At 44.9% G+C, this 20,464-nt stretch overlaps 1 protein-coding gene across 1 annotated transcript in view; it reads right to left on the bottom strand.

The window, feature by feature from the left end:
* Nucleotides 1-19,882, bottom strand: part of GATB (glutamyl-tRNA amidotransferase subunit B) — a 1,295,211-nt gene extending 1,275,329 nt beyond the window's left edge. Inside the window, exon 1 of the mRNA XM_069631274.1 lies at nucleotides 19,514-19,882. Coding sequence (XP_069487375.1) covers nucleotides 19,514-19,644 — 131 coding nt within the window. The 5' untranslated portion in view covers nucleotides 19,645-19,882. The remainder of the gene's footprint in view (nucleotides 1-19,513) is intronic.
* Nucleotides 19,883-20,464: the final 582 nt, after the last annotated feature.

The following is a 20,464-nucleotide window of genomic DNA, read 5'->3' on the forward strand; positions in this document are numbered from 1 at the left end:
CAGGGGGGGACAGAGAGGCATTTTCCTAACCCTTCTTCATATAAAAAATATTTCTGCCCAAAAACATACCACCTTTGTGTCTGAGCCTTACTTCTGCACCCTCACAGCTGTCACTAGCTCCTATTACCTTAATTAATAACAATCAGGCACGGCAAACAGTTTAGTCGGTTCTTTGACTGAATTGTGGACTATTTGTATTTAAAGGGTGCCCCAATATTCAACGAGGAAAACCGATCATGACTGCAACACTACGTGCAGGGGTAAATATTTCAAGTTGCAGGGTGCTAGCCAGCCATAAAACTCCCCACCTCAAATCTACATATGCAGAAAGCACACAATTTCTTACTTGCCAAGAGTCAATTATCATTAGCCAGTGGCTAGTGGGAAGTCCAAATGTTGAGTCCTGCTAAGTTCACTTGAATTTCCGGTGTCAACTCTGTGACAATGAGCAGAGGAAAACATTATCCCCATGTCCCTCCTCCTCGTCCCAGTACGTGTGAGGTATCTCCCTCCCTCTACATGGGAGTACAGCACTTCCCATTCAACAGCATGCAAACGTTTTTTTTACATTTCTGCCTGAAGTCAGAGACTATGCCTTCCCTTGCAAGATACGATCTCTGCTAGGCTTAGAGAGGTACGGTTCCAGGCTCCCCCAAGAAAGGGCTGCCAGTCTGGATCTCGGGTACAGCAGCTCCTTGGGCTCCTGTGGAGCGAGGAGCTGTGGTTGAGAAATGTGGATTACAGACTGTGGGCCTGCTAGGTGAGACGACAGATGATTGGTATAGTGCTAAAAGGTCTGCAGAGGGCTCTTGCTTGTCAGAGAGGGCCAGGCAGAGAGCAACGAGCAGCGATAGGAGGAACAGGCCGGTGGTCGGCAGTGGTCAGTATGGCTCGTCTGGCCCAGGGTGTAGCACCGCCACATCTGAGCGTTAAGCTACGTAGAAAGGACGCGCCATTCCCATTTTTGCATTCCATGCGTGTCAGTGTCAGGCATCTGATGAAGCCTACGGACACTGAGAACCCAATCTGTCTGATCTCACCCGGGTGGTGGAGACACAATGAGCATGATACACAAGGAGGAAACATTTGGAGGTGAGTTTTTCCTCTGCTATTACCACTTTTCAAGGAGGGAGGAAACAGCAACAAAGAAAAGAAGGCAAAAAGGACTTTCTGAAAACAGAATGATGCAGGTTTTCAAGAAAGCCCTGAGAAAGGGAGAAGGAAAAGTAGAGCCAAGAGGGACCCATCTTTCTCCTCCTCTTCCTCATCCTTCTCAGAGGATGCAGATCCATAAGAGAAGGATCCCAAAGGAAAATATTTGCACAAGGAGGCAATAGCAAGGTTGCTATTGCAAGTCTCGGGGTACATAGGCTTCAAGTAGCAGGAGAGAGAGAGCGAGGACTCGAGAGACGCTGGGAAAGCTTCCTGTGCGTAACGAAGCAAAAGGAGGTGGGGCTCTGGGAGAATGCAGAGCTGACATGCGACAGACCCGCTCCAGCACGGGACCAGAAACGCTGACCAACCACCACGCAAGAGCAGAAGAAAGCCAGCAGGGCAGAGGAGAAAGCGCAGTGGTGGCGTGACCACGGAATCAGAGTGATGGGCAATCTGACCGTACAACAGCACTGGGACCATCCATGGGAGTAAGCAGCTCCCAGTCCGGGTTAAGATCCCTGTGATGTCCCAAAGACAAGAACGCACATCCAGGTAGGAGACGCAATGGAAAGCATGCCGTGGGGCAGCAACAAGAAGGAAAGAGAATCCAAGGGCCTGAAGGTACGGCCGACATTGCCCTAGAACTCAGAAGGTAAAACGGGGAATGGGAATAACAGTACGCCAAGCGGGACTCATAAGTTAAGCGAAACTCGTCCCAGTACCAATGGGAAAACTACAGGACATTATCCAGTGAAACAGAACCGCTTGAATGAGAGAAGAAGAAATACAAAAACATTAGAGTGGGAAATAAATAAAATTGGAGACATGGGGAAAAGGGAGGGAGAGGGGAATGCACCTTACCCGAGTTTTCGTCTCTTGAACAAAAGCCAAATCAGGCAGCAGGGCGTGGCCATCTTGTGATAATCTTATCCCTTGCCGCATCGCCCTGGGTGACCTGCGTTTGCAGCACTAAATCATAGCCCCTGAGCCTGACATCACTAGACGCGTACCGCCCATTTCAGAACGCCAAAACACGTCTCGTGTCAACATTCTCTGCGCCTCTGCTAATGACGTGTCGCCATGGAAATGGCAGGAAGCCTCTTTCCAAGATAAGTATAAACAGACCGTTTCACAACACACAACAGCAGATTTTCTATTCCATTCCTCACACTGTATTTCTTTGAATATTTTGTGACTCGTTTCTGTGCTCTGGTCATTGCTTGTAGCCCGTGTGAACAGATACCAGTACCACCGCTATAAATTATTTTAGTTTGTTTACCACACAATGGCTACAATAAAGCCCTACCTGTACGAGCCTGAGTATTCCGAGGAGGAATTACTGGAAAGAGAAAGCTGCGTAAACGATGGGGATTTGGACAACAGTTGGGCGGACGTTTCAACAGATGAAGAGCCTGGGCCTAGTCGCATGGACAGTGTTTCCACCTGGTGTACTGGCAATCTGTGCGCGCTAATGCCAACCGAGGAGGAAAACTGCTGCTGCCGAGAAAACTCTGGATCCTTGTCCTACATATCGCAAGGCGATCCACAGCCGCAATGCATTACCGAGCTGCCAGGCTTCACGGCAGTCTGCTTCACACGGTCCGTGTTGAGGATTTTGATGGTGCTTATGCACGAACTTCGCGCAACAGTTCGGCCTCGTGATCCAAGTAACAAGTAAGTATAGTCTGGTTGTGATGTCAGTTAGGCCACTACTATTTCATGTTTGTCCCTTATATTCTCAGAACTTCAATATATCATTGTCATATCAGTTTAGTCTTGTAATTCTGTAGTAAAAGTCGCATAAAAGTCATTCAATATTGTGCAGTGTCTAGTTGGCATTTGTCCTGGCAATAATGCCATTTGATACAAGATTTGTCATTGACAACTTAGGTTTAATACACTTAACGTGGTCATTTAAAAACAGTTTGTATCTTTCTCTTTCACAGGTGGGACCGGCTGGTGGCCTATCGTTCGTAGACATGGTGGCCTCATAAGAGGCCTGGACACCGCGTTCGACGGTAATACCCGCCTGTGTCGTTGGTGCCATTAGGCAAACTTTCCCCAGTGACAGCGGTCAGTACAGGGGATTTTCCCTCACTGAGCTGCAACCAGACCTTTACAATGTTTAGTATGTTTATGCCATCAAAATAAGAAACCAAATAAAACACAACATATTTTTTATCAATGGTTGTTTCATTTTTTAAGTGAATCAAGTGTGTCTCCATTCCGCAGTGTTACGGTGCCTTGCCTGCATGCCTCCTGGCCCATCCATTCCACCCCCCACTATCAAAGGCAGTTCGCACCAGTGGATGTGCGCTGTAATGGGGTGCTGTCAGGGGCGCGAACGGCCAAGGTGCCAAACAACATGTACACTTCAAAAGGTATCTTATGCCCAGGGGCCATTGTTCACATGGCCTCCTCAGACCCAGTGTCTCCAGGCAGGCTCCCCTTCAAGCAGACCGTGCCCCTGCAATACAATTAATACCACGACATATACAGGTCATTCATTCAGTAAAACACCCCTTTTTGTTATTCTTTATAAACCACTTGCTATTTACCATGAGAACATCTTTGAGCACTGCAAGTCAACTCGTGAACGTGCTACTGTGACCACTTGGAGTGAACTTGTCAGTGTGCTACGTGTGAACAGCTCTGTTCACCTGCCACTAATTACTCTGCTTGCTGAATCTAACTGTTGGTTGGTCAAGGTAAGGGCATGTATCCTAATCATATCTCCTTCATTTGTAAATTTTATATCTATTTCGAAGTAACGTACTCAAATTTGTCTCATTGCTATTGATTTGAGTATCTTTTGTTATGTTATCGATATATCAATTTTCATCAAAGTCAATTGGCATGGTATTGCATCCTTCACGTAGCGTGTCTACAGTATAAGCACGTTTCCTTTTTGTGCACGATAGAACATTCAAGGGACGAGTAACATTTTCCGATTTTCAACACATCAATTAATTGTTTGTGAAAGTTATCCTATAATACAGCGGCCCACGCTGCACTGATTTTGCTGTGCTGCCCAAAAGAAAGCGTGCAATGAACAATGTATGGTCCAATTCCTTCTTTCTCACATTTTTATGCAAAATACATTTCGAATAATGTTGACCTTTATTTTGCAGAATTTACAACAATGCCTGCATGTTATATTTTTGGTTGCCCTTCCAAGACCCATGAAAAATCCAAAGGCATTACAATGCATGTATTCCCTAAGACTGTTGATCGAATAAGAGAATGGGTCAGACATTGCGGATAACCACCGGAAGAGCTTGAAAGTATAGTCAAACAAATCTTGGAGGACAAGAGGGGTCATCGATACCGCATCTGCAGCCTGCACTTCAACCCGGATATGTACGACACATCCATCTACACAAAGAGGAATCAACTGAGAAGAACTCCAAAATTGCTACCAAATGCTATTCCGACTATATCCGTTCGCATGCCGCCAGAGGTGAGACACGCTTCCGGATGTAGCTTTACGCCAAGATTTTCGGTGTAAATATCACTTATAATACTTCCGATATTTATGTGATTGAATAGCTGTTTAAATAATGACTATTTTGCTAAACATCAGTCCTTGTTTTTTTGAACCCACATTGAAAATTGATTTATGGAGACAGATAACCATGCTATATTATGCATTTACATAAGCATAATTTTCTCGTATTCAGTCTCCTTACATGACACTTTTTAATGTTGGAATTTCTAAATTGAATAATACTTTCCCTTTACAACTCCATGACTATCCACCGAATATGAAGCAACACGATTCAACATCCATGTCTTGCCTGGAGTCATCAACCACTTCCAGTGCGTATCAGGTAATCTTACCTAGCTATTCTGTTGCAGACTGGTTTTAAGCACGGAATTCTAGATAACCTGATCATATTTTCGCAACGTATCATTGCTTTACAAAATGTTTTTTGTGGTTTGATATTGATATGTACCTTTGTCGTCTTTCCAAATTGTGTGTGCAGTTTCCAATATTTTCGTCCTTACTAATGCAAGTACTGTGTTTCAGGGAGATGCTGAAGCATCCACTACAATAACAACATCCCTCTTAGTAGATCTGGTGCCAGTGGTATGGGTCTTCACAGATCAATTGGACGAGATAATCTGATCGTATTTACATATCGTGTAATTGTTTTACCAAATGTTTCATTCGTACTTTACTATTGATATGTACCTTTTCCGTCTTTCCAAATTGTGTGTCCAGTTTCCAGTATTTCCGTCCTTACAAATGCAAGTACTATGTTTCAGGGAGATGCTGAGGCGTCCTATACAATTACATTATCCCTTGTAGTTGTTCCGGAACCAGACCTTACAGTTGATCAGGAGCCAAAGGTAAGCGTACTGACAGTGCCATCTAATGAAAGAAAGTCGGTCTAATTGTATGTGTAATGCAAATGACTTTTTTTGTATGGATACTATTTTTTGTAGGGATGTATACAAGATCTGTATATTGAACCTGAGGCACGTGGATCTGAGTCGGTGCGCCAGCTTGCTGATGTTGATGTTAGCGTAAAGAAAGTTTCAAAGAAAAGAAATAAAAAATAAGTTTAGTTATAAACACTTTATATTGATGGCAATTGTTTTGTGCTGAGGCCTTCATTATGTGTATTTTTTTAATATAAATTGTACAACACTGTATGTAGGATTTACAATGAACATCCCTTTCCCCATCTGTCCTGTAGTTGCCCGATGGAGTACGGACTATGCAGACACAGACAGCGATACAAATGACAGATGCTGCTTGGCAAACTGTTTTCACCATGGAGGAACTATTAATTGAGGTGCGGCGTGTTCACACTCGAGATGCCTAAGTCTAATGGCCAGAAAATGAATTTAATATGACCAGCGATTCCCGCAAAGTGTATTTGGACCATTGCTACAATGCGCCAGCTCCGCCAGAGGAAGGTGAAATTGAATTTATAGATGATAGTTTAACATTACTAGATGAGCACTTGACACAATCGATACCCGCCAAAAAAATGCCCCCCAAAAAACAGTCCACATTGATGTTTTCTCCTATCCGTGGTCAAGTAACAGATGTTGAAATGACAGAGACTGAAGCATCAACACTATTGACCGACGAAACAGACAAAGATATCGACTATAGTATGTTCAGTTTGGCTGATATGTCCACAACGGTTCCGTCCGAAACAACAGTGTTGCCGGATGACAGTCTAATAAAAGAGGCCAAATACATAGTATTCGACAGCAGCTTGATGGAGCTTATAAAGATGCTGAACTGTGTGCAATCAGTGTGAGGTGAAGTATGTGGGAAGCCATTGGTGAGCGTGACTCGTCTAACAAAAGGCAGTAACCTCAAAATACATGCCACCTGTGAAAAGTCACATGAAACATTTTCGTGGTCCGGTCAACCGATGCTGGGGAAACTGCGAGCTGGCAATCTACTGTGTGCATCAGCTTTACTTTTCAGTGGCTCTAGTTTCATGAAGTTATCCAGTTTCTTTCAGTTTGTGGGACTACATTTAATTTCTAAAATGCAATATTACAAATACCAACGTGAATATCTATTGCCTGCCATTAGTGAAGCTTGGAAAATTGAACAATTGGCTATTCAAAGTACATTCTCCGACAGACGGTTCAGGCTAGTCGGCGATGGACAGTGTGACAGCCCTGGAATTTCTGCTAAGTACTGCACCTACCATTTTCAGGACATGGAAAGCAAGGAAATTGTGAGTTCGGTGGTCGTGCAGGTGTCCCAATGTAAATCATCAGTGGCCATGGAGAAACTTGATTTTATAAAATCAATGGAAGATCTACAATCGATGGGAATGCAAATCGACCTCATAGCCACAGACACGTTTCAATAGCCAAGACAATGAGAGAGCAGTATCCAAATATTAAACATCAATTTGATGTATGTCATGTTGCCAAATCAATAAATAAATAAATCTCGCCTGCAGGGAAAAAAAGGTTTGGAAAGTATTTTACAATGGTCCCAGTCTTTCAGCAACCATCTTTGGTGGAGCTCCAAAACATGTGATGGGTCTGTGGAAATTCTACTGGAAAAATGGCGCTCTCTAATGCACCAGTGTTCCAACGTTCACCACTGGACAGAAAACCAACATTTCCACCAATGTGAACATGGCCATTTGTCTCCAGAGCAGGCACGGAAGAAGAAGTGGTTGATCCCATCTTCACCTCCACACAAAGCCCTTAAGAAGATTGTGTTTGATAAAACTCTATCAAGAGATCTGAAGAGACTCACAGAATTCTGTCACACTGGAGATTTGGAGGTGTTCCACAATATCTGCCTAAAGTACAGGCCAAAGAGATTGTATTTCGGCATCCAAGAGATGAAAGCGAGGACTTTACTAACGTATTAGCGCATAACGGGAATGTAGGCCGGGAACAATCTAGGACTGCAGGAAACTTAGGGATGCTCCGCTACAATATGGCCTTTAAGAAAAGAAGCAAAAAATGGGTTGTCAAACCAGTTTATGAGGTAATGGAATTCAATTTTGTGAAAGATCTTATTGTTAATGTCGTCGAGATGCATACTCATGGAATTGCGCTCAAATCTGTTCAGAGCACACATACATTTGCACCAAACATTGCCAACGTGCCATGTCCACCCAAAGAAGAGCTTGTTAAATCGTTCAAAACACGGTATAAATGATTAACATTTGTTTTTATTTTTGCAAAAATGTTTTTATAAACTGTACAAATAAAGTATGCGATTTGACTTTTGAAATCTATCCTCTTAGTCATTTTATTAAACATTTTTTACAATTATTACGATTGCTTTCACATTTCACAGTTTAGTCGAGTTACTGTGGGGCATTCATTTTTCGTGTTAATGACCAATGGATAACAGTGTGTTAGAATCTTTGGGTTTTGGCATTTGCCTTGACATAAAGTTCCTGCAAAAACCTGAATATCTGCTCGTTTTAGAAAAGGTATTATACCTAGGCCACAAAACATTCTAGACACGCAAGAAGTACTGACTGTGAAAACATTCCATGGGGTAGGAGGCCATGAGATAAGCAGAGGTGGCCCTATTACTAGACACATTTTGACTCCGTTTTTTGTTACACCGACTATAATTTGGGAATAGGGGGCATTCTCTCATTGCCAAATTTCACCTAAAGGTCAGCAGCGCCATGAACAAAGAGCAGCGACAGCCCCCAATTTCCTGTGCCTATGCTTCGAAATTCATGTTATCAAGGATGCGTTGACACGGGATGTTGCAAAGTAAAAATGTATGTTCATTGTGAGTGAAGGTCACCAGCTTTGAATTTTTGCTTGGGAGCTGGGTGGCCCACGCGTCCCGCACACAGAATAAGGTTCTATTGTTTTTTGACCTTGAGAGGCAGGGACCATTCCGAAAGGGGTTGAATTGAAGGGGGGTGTAATAACGTATTCTATGATAAGGTTGTCCATTCCGAAACTGCACCTAGTTACATATAAATTCAGTTTATGAAAAATCGTTGACTCGAACGGAGGAGTCTGCATAACGGTCTGCATTACAAAAAGAGAATGGAAATGTCGAATATAATGTAAGTTTCTCTTTAGATGATTTCATACCAGAACTAGTCTAAATACGAATAGCTGACCGTTATTGCCGGGTCACATTGTACTTGTTCGTTCTGTGTTGCATATTGCAATGAAGTGCTAGTGCAACCTTTGTGTGCTGGGCTATCTACTGTGCACGCAGGCAGGCCAGCATCAAGATGCATGTAGGCCACCGCTCGTTTCTCCCTGGTTCTACGTTAATAAATCATTACATAGTTTGTGTACCTCGTATTCTTGCCCCAGTTTACGCATTACGTTTAGAGCTCAACATACTCCATTGCGCTATCCTCGGAAGCAAATAGCGGGGTACTATGGTATTCCACGTTGTATTCTCTTGGTTCACATTGTGTCACCACTGCGCTAATAAAGAAAATGATTAACTGTAATAAAGATCGGCTACTGAGACACATTTCTATTTTTATCTTTTGCAAACAGGTACATCGTGCCATTCCGCGACTGTCATCTATTCCATACCCAGACCAATGGGGTTTTCAACCGCCAGCTGCTGCTACATGTCAATCACTGGATCTTCTTGATTTGCCCGTATGCGGTCCCAGCGATCAGGAGCAACATAACAACCTTTACGGTGGTATAGTGCCGAGTTCATGCACCAGCTTTGCAATTCACTGTGCGACCAAAGTGATTCAATTAGACAAAAGGAACACCCTGTGCACCCAAAAGGAACAGCGTGCGACTGACGATAAACATTTGCGGATTTGCGGAACGAGAGCAAAGAAACAAAGTTCTGTTTCGATTGATTATGTCAGACGCCGAATGTTATTGAAACTTGTTGTTTCCTTTTAAAGTACAGTTTCATATTCCTAATAGTGACGCGCTGTGCAGTGAGACGATGTGTGTTGTTTTCTGGGTTCCGCGTCTAGTCGCGTAGGTGACGACTGGGCGCGTTTGGCTACGCTGCCCAGTAACGTCACAGAGAGAGGCAGAGAATATCAATGATTTGATGATGTCAGGCTCAGGGGCGGGGGCTATGATTTAGTGCCGCAAATGCAGGTCACCCAGAGCGACTCGGCAAGGGATAAGATTATCACAAGTTGGCCGCGCCCTGCTGCCTGATTTGGCTTGTGTTCAAGAGACGAAAACTCAGGTAAGGTGCATAGGAAATGTTTGTACGATCGATCGCATTAATATTAAAAACACATGGCCGAACCATAGGGACAATAACATTTCTGACCGAACCATTCCTTTAAGACACTGGCACAGATGCCAGAAGAATTATGCAAGTCGGAGGTACATTCATATGAGGGACTGGCATATGGATTCCCAACAGATAGCTATAGCACTGAAGATACCAAATGAAGGGAAAAAGATCTTTGGAGAGGACTTGGAGGTCAAGCTTCCTAAAGTCTGAAGGGTGGATAAGCATGCGATGAACTGACGTAAGAAACAAGATCCCAATCCTAAGTCACGTACAGGCAGTACAATAGAATACAGCAAGTGTACAAGGTTCTAGGAAGAACTGGGGCAAGTAAACAATTGACCAAGGCAGGAGAGGAAAGCACCTTTGCCAGTTCACACTCAGAAGTCCTAATGGCAGGCCAGTGGGGGCAAGGCTTTGGTACTTAAGGACGTATGCGAGGCCCTGTCCTCAGATGACTGGGTGAACCTAGTTGTGAAGAAAGGAAACAGAGTAGAGTGTTCATCTTCCAGTCCCCCAGCCAAGACAATCATTATCCAGTTTTCACACCTTCCTGACATCTACATAAGGACTGTAGACCAGCTGCAGTCAGACAGCATTGAGTAGGCTTCTGGTCACGTTACCAGGCCCACCCACCTCCTATTTTACCAGTCCTTCTTAGGAGTAGGTGTTTACCTACAAACTAGTCGCTACTAACCAAGCGACATCACCATGTGTCTCCTCCCTCCATAGCCCATCCACACTATTGCTAGGGTTCGAATTTCCAAGTACCCTGGCAGGCCCCGGCAAGCTACCCTAGCAAACCACATCAATATCAACCTTGGCCAATCCAACACCCACAGAACATGCACACCCCCACTCATCAATGCTCGCTCAGCAGTCATTTACGCCACAGAGATTGTGGACCTCATCTCGCACAACAACCGTGATAACTTGTTGATCCTGAAACATGGTTTACCTTGCTGGCGAGAATGGGGATGTTAGAAACTTATTTTGCATTTACTGCAAACACACTTTGTTTGAAGAAACTGGTAAATGCAGGTTTCAATGTGCATGCTTGGCAGCATTGCAACCAATATGAAGTGGGCTTATGGTGACATACACCATTTTACAAAAAGCTCTGGTAAATATTTTGTGACCAGTCACCTTGGGGCAGGTGCATTTCTCTTAAGTGGAGTATGCAAACTAAGGAACCTGCCTTGCAGATCTAGTGGTATTTTCATTAATGTGCAAGGCATGACTGACCGGCCAGGAAGGACAGGAGACAGTGTGGCAATCATCCACAGGAGCGATTGGCCATGCTCCATCCTCCCCTCTCCAAGAACAAGCTTGTTCGAATCACTCACATGGTGTTTTCCCTTTATCGAACAAGTAATCCATCACCTTCCACCTCATCTATAGAACACCTCACTGGATTGACTCTTCCATTGCCAACATCTCCAACTTACTCTCCTCTGCCAAACTAGCACATTCTAATAATGTCTTTTTCAGAGATGTTAACGTCCCCGAGTCACAGGCTGATAACCGCACTTGAAGCACGCTTTTCGCACTGACCTGCTACATGGACCTTAAACAAATTGTTCCCCAGGCACAACAAAGGCAACACCCTAGATTTAGTTTTCGCATCACCCCCCTCTCACCTGTACATACCCTATCCCACTTGACCGGTCTGACCACACCACCATCCCACTATCAGTCACCAACCCAACTACGGACCACAAAGATAAGGCTAAATACCCCCTCACTCAGTGTCGCTCATTTCAAACATTTCCAGACAATGAACTAGAAGCAAACTTTTCAGACTTCCCCACCACAGGGAATGCCTCAGGCCTCCTAGATTCATTCAACAACTGTGCTATGATAGTGGTGGACACTTATACACACCTAAAAACCAGCTGGGCTAAAACCAAACCATCTGCCCTCTGGTACACCCCCGAGCACAGCTCCAACAATCTCTCAATTAGAGCCATAGAGAAACAGCGTCAGCACTAAAACCATAACCCAGGAGACCTGACCAACCTCAAAATCTCTGCACGCCAACTGTAGGATTCTGATTAGTGAGGCCAAAGCCGATTACTACTCCACCACCATTGCGGCAGCCTCTAAAAAGGAGCAAAACACTCTTTGAAGTAGTAAAGCATTGTACCAACCCCATCACCCACACCAGAGGTATCAGCAACTCAGGAAAAATGCAACAGAATCAACACTTTTCTAAACCCCAAAAATAGACAAAATCCGAGACACCATCAAATGAACCTCTCACAGCTTCAGCGCCCACTCCACCCAGGCATACTCACTGCCCATCTGTACTGAATTATCTCCGGTCTCTCCCCCGGATCGCCTAAAAATGACTGCTTTCCTCAACCCTACATCTTAATCCAACAATATCATCCCAGCCTTCATCATTAAATAATTGATGGGCCCGGCGCTCAACCCGCTACTCAGCATCATTAATGCCTCCCTCACAGAAGGGTAATTCCCAGACACCCTCAAGACTGGTCTCATATGAACTCTCTTGAAAAAACCAACCCTGGATCTAGACGACCTGGCCAACTACTGGCCCATTACGGACCTTCTGTTTATTGGCAAAATCTTGGAAAAGAATTGTCGCTACACAACTACTCATCAGAAACTAACAACTCCACGTGCTAAATGACCATCAGTGAGGGCACTCCTTCAAGTGTAGCATCAAGACATTCAACATCCAGGTGGTGGGTGATGCTCTCCAAATCATGGATACGGGCAACTCATGCCCCCTCGTCCTCTCGGCTGCGCTAGACACGGTCCACCACCACATCCTTCTCTCCCTCCTTGCCGACAGGATGGAATTCTCTGGCACTAACCTGAATTGATTTACATCCTTCCTCTCAGGCAGACATCAGGCGGCCGCCCAGATGAACTTGTTGCGTTCTAGCCAAGGGTCCATTCCCTCACCCATCCTTTTTAACCTTTACATGGAGCCTCTGGGCACTATCCTCAAAGATTTCAATATAACCATCCACCAAAACACGGACGATACACAGTTGTACATGAGAGTAAATAGCAAGCAAAACATCACTCATCTCTGTGATTACTTAGCCATCTTCCAATCATGGATGTCAACTGCTACCAAAAACTAAACCCATCCAAGACTGAATTTGTCCTCATTGGTACGCCTGCTAAAACACAACTTGTCCAACAATGGCTCAATGATATGTGCCTAGAAGGATTTGATCCAAAACTCTTGGAATCCATTGACAAAAGCCTGTCCTTTCAGAAACACATAGCCACGAAGGCCCAAACAGCCGGCACCGAATCGCCACACTTAAAAAAAGAAATTAAAAAATAAACAATTCAACTCTTCATCCCGCCGCAGGATTTCTGGACCATAGTCCGGGCCCTTGTGGATTTGCACATCTATGGGGGACATGCTCTCCTGACAGGGCTCCAAGCTACTCACTTGGCTCCCCTAAAATCAGTCCACCAGGCTGCAGCAAGTCTTACTATGGATACCCAATCACACCTGTCATACACATACTATATTGAATCCATCTCCAGGCCAGGATACTGTTAAAGACTGCATGCATCATCTACAAAGCAGTAACGTGTCACACACCAGCGCAACTGGCAGCTAAACTACACATATGTGATGGCACACAGGCCTCACAGAGCAAAACGACCAACCGGTTTGAATCACAACTCGTTAACAAAGACAGGACCCGCAAACTATGCTTCTCTTGTCGTGTACCCACCCTTTGGAACCCGATCCCTGTGTCGGGTCTGAATGCCCTCATAACTCTCCAATTTCGTAAATCTCTCAAAACATGGCATTTTCAACAACATCTGGCCAAGGACTAATTCCAATGGACGCGCATACCGACACACCAACCTCAATTTACAGTACTGCGCTACCGTACAAGATGCCAGGCCAAATGCTGGCTACCCACACTATGTACAGCGCTCTGCTGCTCTTGAGCTAGGTCTGTGCTTTACCAGTAAGATAAAAATAAAATTAGCCCACTGCCCAGATGCACGTCCAAGGGAATGGCGATGAAGGAGAATATTCAGGATCTCCTGAAGAAGAAGGTGATCAGAAGAGTGCCAAGGCAGCTGAAGGGGATGGCGCTTCACTTTATTTTATGTGTGAAAGCCATCAGGAAAATTCAGGATCTAAAGCAACTTAACATACAGGTATGCAAATAGAAGTTCATGATGGAGAATCTACAGAAGATGACACCAACGATCAGAGGGGGATTTTTTTACATTCCCTGGATCTAATGGCACCTACTCCCATTTGCCTATTTGAAAGTCTAATCAGAAATGTCTGCAAATTGCAATTGGAAATCTGCATTTTACAATTTCAAGCGCTTCCGTTTTGGCTCAAGAACATTCTGAGAGTTTTCACAAAGGTCTTGGGCTGAGTGTTAGCATCTCTACATGCACTGGAAATCCAGACACTCCCATACCTCGAAGATTGGATTCTCAGGGCTGCATCACAGGAGGAGTTATTGAAGGAGAAATGGCACGTGTAGTCTTCTCAGGCATTTTTCTATGTTTTTGTACAAATTCAGTCTCACATGGCCTTCTGTGTATTCTTGGTTCCATGGGCCAAGCTACACAGACCCCGGCTCTCGCATCTGCAATGACACTGGGTGGTAGAGTCACAGAATTTTGAAATGTTGCTCTGGTTCCAAAAGTTAAAGGCACATTTTCAATGATTGCTGCAGATGGGAAATGTGTTAAAGGGATTTCCTCTGACTCAGCTTTGGCAATCATTATTACCACCAATGGGTGCAAGCTGGGACGGGGAGCTACTGTAGGAGATCCCACCTCTCCCAATTAGTGAGAAGTCCATGAATCAGCTGAACCCTCCAACTGGAAGGAATTTGCTGCAGAGGGAAGTGATCTGCAGCCATTTGCTTCTATTCCCCATGGTAAGGCAGGTGTTATCAGAACAGACAACACCTCGGTTACAGCATATATCAACAGGCAGGATTGTATCTTATCAAAAGGGGTAATATTACAATAAACTGAGCAGGGTCTTTGCTTCAGTCTCATGAGAACTATGTCAGGAGATGCTCCTGTTGATGGGCCAACATTTTGGGACCTGTCTGCTAGACTGGTCTGCTTCCCTCCCCAGTGCGGAGGTAGAGAGTTTCTGCTCTGGGTTCCCATGCCAGGAAGCATGGGGGAAAGATGGCATGAATATTCAGTGGCCAGCAGGCCTGTTATATGCATTGCAGCTGCTCTCGTTGATTGAGAAAATGGTTGTCAACATCTGGGATTCAGCAATAGATGCGATTCTCCTAGATCCATTTTCGCCAAAGAGGGCTTGGTTACCTGTAGTATCCGGCTCCTATCTTTTCCATGTGCATTAATTCTGAATCCAGGGGAAAAAGGTTCTGGTGTCCACGTTTGTGGGCCTAGAGACTGACAAGATGATGTCCTGGAGATTGAAAGGGAGGGTTTCCATAGACAAGGATTGACCCCTCAATTGGGCTGGTACCAAGCCCGATATATGGTCTTTCCCCTTTTGAAATGGCTTGGCAGGCAAAGAACCATGGTCTAGAGGGTTGCCCATATCAATGCCAGAGGTTAAGATTAATTCTTCACCTTCCAGCCATCACCTCTTTAGTTTTGTTGTAGTCACCCCGAGTGGGACGCGTATGCCCAGACGTGGATCCCGTGCCTACTTGGCCTAGAGACCCAAGCTAGGCCGCACTGATGAGGCCCAAAAAGGCTGAAACATGTTTGGGGATGCATGTGGTCTCGTGCAGAAGGGATGTGGCCAAGCAGTTCAGGCTGGACTGACCCTTTTGGGGTGGGACCAAGCCCGATTTGCAAATGCTCTTTCCCCTTTTGTAATGGCTTGGCAGGTGAAGAACGATGGTCTGGAGAGTTGCCCAGAGCAACACAGAGGTTAATATTAATTATAAACCTTCCAGCCATCACCTATTATTTTTCAGTTGATAAGTCAACAGTTTGGGACCCCTCTGGTAGACTGGTTTGCTTCCCTCCACAATGCGAAGGTAGAGAGTTGCTGCTCCAGGTTCCCATGCCAGGGAGCATGGGGGATATAGGCCATGAGTAGTCAGTGGCCAGCAGGCCCGTTATAAGCATTCCTGCTGCTCCCGTAGATTGAGAAAATGGTTAAGATCTGGGATTCGGCAGTAGATCAGATTCTTTTAGCTCCCTTTTCGCCAAAGAGAACTTGGTTACCTCTAGTAATGAAAATAGCAATAGCCCTGGTTAATGGGCACCTACCTCTTCCATGTGCATTCATTCTGAATCCAGGGGAAATAAGTTCCAGGTTCTGCTTTTGTGGGCCTGGAGACTGACGAGATGAGATCCTGGAGATTGAAAGGGAGGGGTTGCATAGACAAGGATTTTCCCCGCAATTAGCTCAAAGACCGCAAAGTGCTAGTAGGCCAATTTTTCCAAATGTTGCCACAAGAATGGTGGCAGGCACTACAATCTCTGACTCCAGCTATCATGCAGTTTTTTAATGATGAGTTGGAACTAGGACTGGCCATTTCTACCGTAAGAGCACAATGGACTGCCATCCGAGTGGTTGTGGACCTGTGGGAAGGGAGGTCAGAGAATGTAAATCTCATCAATAAAATGCAAATAAGGGCTTGCAAATTCCAGACCAGTTCAGGTGGCGGGCCTTCCACCACGAAATACTGCAGGAGGCCCTTTTTGAACATCTGGGTGGTATTGACAATGGTTTGGACTTTGATAACTGGGTTTCTTGTAGTCATCACAATGTCTAGAAGGATAGGGGAACTCGGAACCATGGTATGTAAATCTCCATACTTAGTGATACAGGAAGAAGCGCTCTTTCTAAAATGTGATCCAGCTTTTCAGCCAAAAGTGGTGTCCAAGTACCATTTGGCTCAGGAAATAGTACTTCATTCAGAAGCGGTGCAATGGCACTTGCTGGACGTGTGATGTGGAGTGCTGATGTACTTGAACAAGGCTGCCTCTGTGCGGAAGTCGGATAGTTTATTCATCACTTTTGGGGCTCTACTCCTGGGAGGAAGGCTTCATTAGTCGATGGATCGGAGAAGGGACTAAGCTTACTTTTGAACCCTCATGGGTTACTCTACCTAAGGGAATGCAGAGAAGATCCACTAAGGTGGTGTCTGCATCATGGGCAGAGGCCCAAGGGGTGGACTTGCACAACATTTGTAGGGTTGCTACCTCGGCAGGCCAAAACACATTCACAAGACATTATCGACTGAATCTACAAAGCGAAGGGGCAAGTTAATTTGGCAGAGGTGTTCTGAGTGCAGGGGTATTGTGTGAGGGAATTCGGGCTATGCCTAAAATAAATTGATGGTGGTGTGCGCACAGCATACTTTCTGGTCGGAGTCCGATTCCTCAACCCATTCTAGGGAGGGCTTTGGTTTGCTTTGCAAGTAAGTACTGGGACGAGGAAAGGGGAAATGGAGGTAATGATCTAGTTATTTAGTGGTAATATCCATTACTTCTGGTTCTGCTCTTCCTCGTCACAGTATGTACGACCCGCCTCTCCCTCCTGAATGAGTCTTGAGATCTTGGTGGTGTTTGGAAAGAAACTACAGCATGCTGGGGGTCGGGGAGTGTTATACTCCCACGTATATGGCAGGGGAATTATCAAAGAAATAGAAAAGGGGTTCCTGTCAGAGGAGTGTGATACCGCACAGGCAAGTACTGTGGCGAGGAGGAGCCGGGCTAGGAGTAATGAAGATTGCCAGTAAGTAATCAGATCATTATTCCTAGGAAAATAGCATCCTGTCACAAGCAGAGCCGAAAAAATGATGCCTCTGAAAACTAGAGTGACTACATTAACTAACAACAATTGACGTGGGAATGCAAAAACTCCTTTATTTGTTTCCTAGCACTGAAAATATTTGTCGAAGCCAACACAAGTGTATTTTTCCAGGTGGCAGGTATTGACATTTTTTGGCAAAGCCATTTATAAGTGTACTCCTACAGTGGAAAATACTGACCCTATTTGGAAAAGTCATCTCAAGTGTGTTCTTGCAGGCGCAATACTAGAATAATTGGGCAAAGCCATAAAGGATGTATTCTTCAGAAGCAGAATTACCCTTATTGGGCAAAGCCAGCATGGGTGTGTTCTTGCAGTGGCAGTCTTGGCCTTTTTGGGAAAAGCAATCATAAATGTGTTCTTAAGAGTTACAGTACTGGCAATTATTGAACAAATGCAACATGAGTATGTGCTTACAGTGGAATTGCCGACATATATTGCGGGTACCAACATCCTAAAAATGTGTTGCAAAATATTCCTGTGTGCACTGTTGGGGGCCTGGAATCTAAAGGACTTTTTCATGTGCTACTCTATAGAACCGATTGAGACTTGTATGGCTTTTTACTAAAAATGCACAATTTCAACCTAATATTTTTTTTAATTCTCAGTAGAAGAACCCCTCCTGAACCACCATTGCTTTCTCTGTGGTCATTACAGAGAAATGTTTCCAGCCCACTGTTGCAAAAATTCACCAGCAAATGGTGGCAAGGCCAGCACAAGTGTGTACTTACAGAGGCAGAACTGGTATGTTAGTACAGCCAGCATGAAAATGTCTGTGCAAAGTTGCCATTATTGAGCCAAGCCAACATGTGCAAAGTTACGGTCGAAATACTGGCATTATCGGGCACAACCAACACTTGTGTGTACATACAGTGGTAGTACTGGCATTATCGGACAAAGCCAACAAGAATGCGCTCTTACAGTGGCAATACTAGCATATATTGGAACAGCCAGCATGTACACGTCGTCTTGGAGTAGTACAACTGAACACAGTCAACATTATTATATTCTTACATTGTCAATGCTGGCAAAGATTGTGGGCACAGGCATTCTAAAAAATGTGTTGGAAAATGCCTATGTCTACTGTTAGTCGCCTGGCATTTATAGTATGCTTTCCATGTGACAACCTACAGACCTCGACTGTAAATTTTACAGCGTTTTACCAAAAATGTGCACTGGAAAATGGACCATGGATTACCATTATTAAAAACTATTTGAGGGGAGAACCCCCCTCGGAAGCGCTTATAGTTGGTGTATGCTCCCTCCCTACACTAGATCACTCGCTCTCATTACTAGGAAATGTTTACCCCAACATTGAAAAAATGCATCAGCAGCCTATCAAAATAGAGGTGGGGCGGAAACAAGGAAAGTGGGTAGTTTAAAACAGCAGCGGCATCACCATGGACAGAGAGTGCCACCAGCGGTTACCTGCTGCTGCCCCAGATCACACAACATCATACACCATATTTCACAAACGAAACCCAGTATAAATGGACATTTTATAAGCCAAAGCTGCTACCTGACGCGCGATTAGGAAGCAATAAAACCCCAAGTCCATCGCGGGGCATGAAACGCACCCATTCTAAAAAGTTATCATTTAAGATAAACACAATCAAAATGTATTTCATCTCATGACCGTGACAGCACACGTTTCAAAAGCGCTTATCGTGGCCATCACTTTCAGAGAGCTTTGGGTCAATACGTGCCTCTATAAAAAATGCAATGGCAAACATTACGACTGGGGAAAGAGTCCTAATTTTCAGAGATTGCACTACAATCGAGAAGACTCTTCATTTATAGTACCAATAAAATGAACATTGACTGCCAGACATCATGCACAAAAAAACAGTGTGTACCCTTTAGTCTTCACGCGAATGCCGGTCTGCTGGTAGAGAGGCTGCGCTGCACATCGTGCACCTCTTACAACTTGCACCGAAGCGGCCATACCGCCAAAGCGCCTAGAGACAGCAGTTTGGGCAAGCAGCATTGCGCAGCCCTCAAAGCTCACAAGGTGACACGGGCGCTGCCATCTTTACTTTGCGACTTGCAATGGACAAGCGAGACCTAACTTCTCGCACAGCAGTCTGGGAAGCGTAGTCAGGATCTGCACGTTTTCCCCGCACCTCAGCGTGTTGGTGGCAGCAATAGAACTACACGTGCCCGCACTTCCTGCTCATCTGTCGCCCAGTCGCTTGGTTTCAAGCTAAGACCTGCCAAATTAAGGTACGACGAAATCAACAACCAGAGAATTATTGACTTGGAAGTCAGTTCCGCAGAGTAGATCTGTAGCCGAAAGAAGCGAGGGACGAACACAGTATTTGGCAATAGCGTTTTGGGGCGCCATGAAGATGCTGCAGTTACAGGTGGCGCTTTTTTATATATTGCCAATACATAAATACATAGTAACGCCAGCACAAAGTCCCACCAGAGTATTACAGAACGGAAATATCGGAATATTACTCACTTTGCCACAAACTGTGGTGATGTAGCAATAAAAAAAAGATGCCAGAACCATGATCTTTTCTGATGGATCGTGCAGGTTTATTATAACAAATTACAATAAAAGGTGGAAACAAGAAACACTGCTTGTTGGGGGGCCCTCTGTGACCCCCGTGCCGTGATCTGCGAGCCATCATGCTCCACCTTGGCCACAAAAGCACTGTCCAAAGGAATGGGTTCCAATCCTCCGAAAGCAAAGATGTGGGCCTTCGGACTGACCAGCCTGGGAGGTGTGTCCATCGCGTCATAGTGTCCACGGGCCATCACATTGACCGAGGCCCCCGTGTCCACAAGCACCGGGACTGGTG

The sequence above is a fragment of the Ambystoma mexicanum genome, chromosome 6q (genome assembly GCF_040938575.1).
Source record: "Ambystoma mexicanum isolate Mex_15411 chromosome 6q, UKY_AmexF1_1, whole genome shotgun sequence".
Taxonomy (NCBI): domain Eukaryota; kingdom Metazoa; phylum Chordata; class Amphibia; order Caudata; family Ambystomatidae; genus Ambystoma; species Ambystoma mexicanum.